Consider the following 5,688-nt stretch of genomic DNA (forward strand, 5'->3'; position numbering starts at 1 on the left):
TTCAGTTGTTCCAGTTCCTTTCGAATGCATGAAAGGACTCACACTGGGGAGAAACCCTATGAATGTAAACAGTGTGGTAAGGCGTTTAGTTGTTCCAGTTCCATTCGAATACATGAAAGGACTCACACTGGAGAGAAACCTTATGAGTGTAAACAATGTGGTAAGGCCTTCAGTTGTTCTAGTTCTGTTCGAATGCATGAAAGGACTCACACTGGAGTGAAACCCTATGAATGTAAACAATGTGATAAAGCCTTCAGTTGCTCACGTTCCTTTCGAATCCATGAACGAACTCACACTGGAGAGAAACCCTATGCATGTCAACAATGTGGTAAAGCCTTCAAGTGTTCCCGTTCCTTTCGAATACATGAAAGAGTTCATAGTGGAGAGTAACCCTATGTATATAAGCAATATGGCAAAGTTTTCAGTTGTCCTAGTTCCTTTTTTTTTTTTTTTTTGAGTTGTTGAATTCTCACTCTGTCGCCCCACATGGAGTGCAGTAGTGTGATCTCAGCTCACTGCAACCTCTGTCTCCTGGGTTCAAGCGATTCTCCTGCCTCAGCCTCCTGAGAAGCTGGAACAACAGGTGTGAACCACCATGCCCGCTTAATTTTTGTATTTTTAGTAGAGATGGGGTTTCGCCATGTTGGCCAGGCTGGTCTCGAACTCCTGACCTCAGACAATCTACCTGCCTTGGCCTCCCAAAGTGTTGGATTACAGGTGTGAGCCACCACACCTGGCCCCCATTTCCTTTTGAAGACATGAAATTATTCATATTTCAGAGAAACCCTATGACTATAAGACATGGGAATACCTTCAGTTATTTACGTGTGAATATGAGGAAGCATTCATACTGGACAGGAAACCTTGCGAATGTAGGCAGTGTGGGAAAACCTTCAATGGTCGTGTGACCTTTTAAGGACCATGAGAAGGCATATGAAGTGTAAAGAATTTTCATATGCCCTATAAATGTAAAGAATTTATAACCTTAAAAATGTAAAGAATGTGGAAAACCCTATAAATGTAAAAAATGTGGAAAAACCTTTATTTGTCTTAGTTTACTTGGAAACCATGAACGAACTCACACTGGAAAGCAACTTCTTGAATATAGACATTGTGAGAAAGCCTTCAGTTGGCCCACATACTTATATGTGAGAATGCAGACCAGATAGAAATCCTATAAAAGTGAGAAATAGCAATGTTTTCCATTTTAACAAATGCTCATGTGATACTCCCTTATGTGTGAACCTTCAATCTCATGTTGAAACTCCCACTAGGGAGGTACTGTATAAATGTAGATAATATGGGAAAGCCTGATGCAAGTTAATTCATGTATATTGTTCTAGAAAATTCACAACATGACAGAAACGTTATAAAACATATTATCAGTTACTGATTCTTAAAGTGGATCTCCGAATTAGGGATTTCTATTACTTTCACAAAAGAACATTGAGATGAGATAATTCTGTAAGCTCTTATACAGTTGTACACAAGTTGAATTGATAGTATTTTTTCATTAAATCAGTTTCTGAAATTTTGTCTTTCCATATTGAAGTCTGTTAGATTCATGAGTGAATTGAAGTGTATTTATAATAAGCTAGTAGTTTTGATTTTTATATATTCGTTAGTTGTGCTGTAACGGGCCATCAAAAAATGATAATTTGGTAATTTTTAGGATTTCCTACTGGCCTTATGTGGCAGGTACTAGATATCATTATATGTATTTCATCTTTCTTTCTGACCAAAAGAAACTTTTTTAGAGGAAGACAGAATACCCTTTTTTCTATTTTTTATGCTAAAAAATAATCATAATAAATTTTTGAGTCTGCAGAGTTTATCATACAGTATACTCTCTCATTGGAATTATTATTTTCATCTTCTGTTTGCTATTTGTAATTCCTTCTGGCTGTGATTTGGATAATAGACTTTGCATTAATAAGAGAGATCTGAGATAGAACCATATAACCTATAGCTGGAAATGGCTATCCTGGATTGTGTTAACATGGGTTATGTTGTGACCTGTGTTTTCCATAATCTATCCTTTTATGGCTCCATGGTATAATTCACCAATAGCCTACTTGCAGGAGATATGGAAGGCAGAAGTGAAGAAAGCATTAGTCAGGTTTTATAGCCACCATATGTGGAGACAGATGGATGCATAGGGGCTTCAGGGACACCTGCTTCCACCACATTGTCCTGATCCTTTGCTTTGCCAATTGAGGGTATTCTTAGAACCACCACTAACTGCTTGGCTGCCATATTTTCCTTCCTTCCTTTCTTCCTTCTTTCTTTCCCTTTCCCTTTCTTTTCTTTCTTTACTTTCTTTTTCCAAGACAGAGTCTTGCTCTGTCACCCAGGCTGGAGTGCAGTGGTACGATCTTGGCTCACTGCAACCTCTGCCTCCTGGGTTCAAGCAATTGTCCTGCCCCAGCCTCCCAAGTAGCTGGGATTATAGGTGCCCGCCACCAAGCCCAGCTAATTTTTTTTGTATTTTTAGTAGAGATAGGGTTTTCATTATGTTGGCCAGGCTAATCTCAAACTGCTGACCTCATGATCCGCCCACCTTGGCCTCCCAAAGTGCTGAGATTACAGGCGTGAACCACTATGCATGGCCCCAGCTGCCATATTTTTAAAGATGTAGTTTTCCACAAATTGTCTTTAAAAGTTCTACTGAAAGATGCACTGCAGTTTGGATTTTCCTAGAAACTCTAATGTGTCCACCAGGCAATATTTAGACTCTTAAAGTTGGGAATATTCTCTGATATTCTGACTCACCTCATCTCTAGGTTGAATTTATTGAAGGTATTATTTATGTAATAAATACCATGTTTTGTTAACAGTACCAGTGACTATGTGTTTCTGATTCCACCGTGACAACTACAGTGGTGCAGTCAAAAAGAACTACATGGGTGTTTGTTCCTCCACTGCACTGTGCAGTGAATGCACTTACCCAGTCCTACAGTGTAAGAATAAGCACCTTCCTAATATCAAGCAGATTGTCGGTGTTTCCTATTACAGTTGAATGTCATCTCTCAGTACATTTTCAGTTTTGTTTCATTATATGTGATTAAAAACTATGTGTATGTTTTTGTTGAACAAAAGCTTCTGTAGATGTTTCTTAGAAATATTTTATTAACTGTTTTCAAATAACTTGTATGCTATTACTTGTCTCTTTTTCTGCAAGGATATATTAAAATATTCCATTGCAATTATAGATTTTCAGATTAAGTTTTTTTATTATTATTATACTTTAAGTTCTAGGGTACGTGTGCACAATGCGCAGGTTTGTTACATATGTATACACGTGCCATGTTGGTGTGCTGGACCCATTAACTCATCTTTTACGTTAGGTATATCTCCTAATGCTATCCCTCCCCGCTCTGCCCACCCCACAGCAGGCCTCAGTATGTGATGTTCCCGTTCCTGTGTCCAAGTGTTCTCATTGTTCAATTCCCACCTATGAGTGAGAACATGTGGTGTTTGGTTTCTTGTCCTTGTGATAGTTTGCTGAGAATGATGGTTTCCAGCTTCATCCATGTCCCTACAAAGGACATGAACTCATCCTTTTTTATGGCTGCATAGTATTCCATGGTGTATATGTGCCACATTTTCTTAATCCAGGGATTTTCAGATTAAGTTTTTAAATTTATTGAGTTAATCCTCATATGTTCTGAGTCAATATCATGTGCATACAAGATCAAGTATTTTCCTTAGGAATTTTTAATTTTTTATTCTTAATATAGTTATGATTTTTTCTCAGAAAATTTCTCATGCATTCATAATACCAAAAACTTAAATCATGGTTGCTTCCGTGCCTTTTTTTCAAAGATCACCAGGATCACACCTGTAGTCAAGAGAAGAGTGTTAAGAATTGTAGTAATAAGAATGATCATAAACCGTAAATGACTATGGGGAGTATCAGTAAGATGGTGCTCGGCTGGGTGCGGTGGCTTATGCCTGTAATCCCAGCACTTTGGGAGGCCAAGGTGGGCAGATCACAAGGTCAGGAGTTTGAGACCAGCCTGGCCAACATGGTGAAACCCCATCTCTACTAAAAAATATATTAAAAATAGCTGGGCATGGTGGCGTGCACCTGTAATCCCAGCTACTCAAGAGGCTGAGGCAGGAGAATTGCTTGAACTCCAGGAGGCGGAGGTTATAGTGAGCCGAGATCATCACGCCACTGCACTCCAGGCTGGGCGACAGAGTAAGACTCCTTCTCAAAACAACTTCTTTTTGGATTTGGATTTTTGTTAGGTGACTTGATTGTTAATCACCAAACTGAGACACTCCTGTGTGTGTTGCCTGCTGTGAGGTGAACTTAATTGTGTCACTGGTAATCATTATTCTTATCTAGAGGCAGGAAGAATGAAGTGGAGCTAAACCTAATTCCTAAGAAACCATTCACTTGGATTAGTGAGTGGAGGGTAATTTTGGTCATTTTAATGTCTTCAACTCTGTTCTCTTTTACCATTTTTAGAGACATGGTTATTGTTTTTGTCTTGATCCATCATGATTGCTGAGTAGCTTTGTCTGATGAAGGAAGTGTGACATTTTTCTCTTCAACAGGATAAGACTTGGCCTTACCTGAGTGTGAGGTCAGATCCTAGTCCTGTGGAACTGCTCGTAACCTTTCTTATTATCTAAACATGGAAATATTTCTTACGGTGTATTGGACAGTGTTTTCCACAAAATATCTCAATTAAAATATGTAAGTTCAGCTGGGCGCGGTGGCTCACGCCTGTAATCCCAGCACTTTGGGAGGCCGAGGCGGGCGGATCACAAGATCAGGAGATCGAGACCACTGTGAAACCCCGTCTCTACTAAAAATACAAAAAAAAATTAGCCGGGTGCGGTGGCAGGTGCCTGTAGTCCCAGCTACTCCGGAGGCTGAGGCAGGAGAATGGCGTGAACCCGGGAGGCGGAGCTTGCAGTAAGCCAAGATCGCGCCACTGCACTCCAGCCTGGGAGACAGAGCAAGACTCTGACTCAAAAAAAAAAAAAAAAAAAAAAAAAAAAAATGTAAGTTCACTGAGTCTTTAGCAAACTATATAATACCCTTTTTTTCTCCTTTGTGCACTAGCAGAGTCCTGTAAGTGTAGATAAGTTTTCAGAGACCACAAACCTAGCAAGGTGCAAAGACAGAATCACTGTTCAAATCAAGCCATCTTGCTCTTGATGCTAATTTTTTTAACCTTTCTCATAGGCCTGGTACTGTAGTATCAAAGCATACACAATTCAGCACAAATGATCAAGACATTCTAGGCTATGGATATAGAAACATGAAACAAGTTCTTGCCTTCCTGATGCTTATAGATTTGGGAAAAGAGAGATGGTTAATAAAAGGTAAGGGTTTGGTTTATAGAAAGCAATTAAGATCTTTGAAGGAAATGAAATAACAACCAACCTGTGAGATTAACAGGGAAGCTATGGTTGTGTTGGATACCTTAGCTTTGGAGGGTAGGGACCTCCAATGTTGTCATTGATCATTTATTTCCATTATCTAACATATCTTTTTTTTTTTTTTTGAGACAGGGTCTTTCTCTGTCACCAGGCTGGAGTGCAGTGGTACGATTTTGGCTCACTGCAACCTCCGCCTCCCAGGTGCAAGCCATTCTCCTGCCTCAGCCTCCCGAGTAGCTGGGATTACAGATGCCCACCACCACGCCCAGCTACTTTTTTTTTTTTTTT

General features: G+C 39.6%; 1 protein-coding gene across 1 annotated transcript; it reads left to right on the plus strand.

The window, feature by feature from the left end:
* Window positions 1-6: 6 nt before the first annotated feature.
* On the plus strand, window positions 7-642 carry LOC116464462 (zinc finger protein 709-like). Its single transcript, XM_032147721.2, has one exon. It carries the CDS (start codon window positions 25-27, stop codon window positions 388-390), a length of 366 nt encoding a protein of 121 aa, XP_032003612.1. The 5' UTR covers window positions 7-24; the 3' UTR covers window positions 391-642.
* Window positions 643-5,688: the final 5,046 nt, after the last annotated feature.

This window comes from Hylobates moloch, unplaced genomic scaffold, assembly GCF_009828535.3.
Source record: "Hylobates moloch isolate HMO894 unplaced genomic scaffold, HMol_V3 SCAFFOLD_756, whole genome shotgun sequence".
NCBI lineage: Eukaryota > Metazoa > Chordata > Mammalia > Primates > Hylobatidae > Hylobates > Hylobates moloch.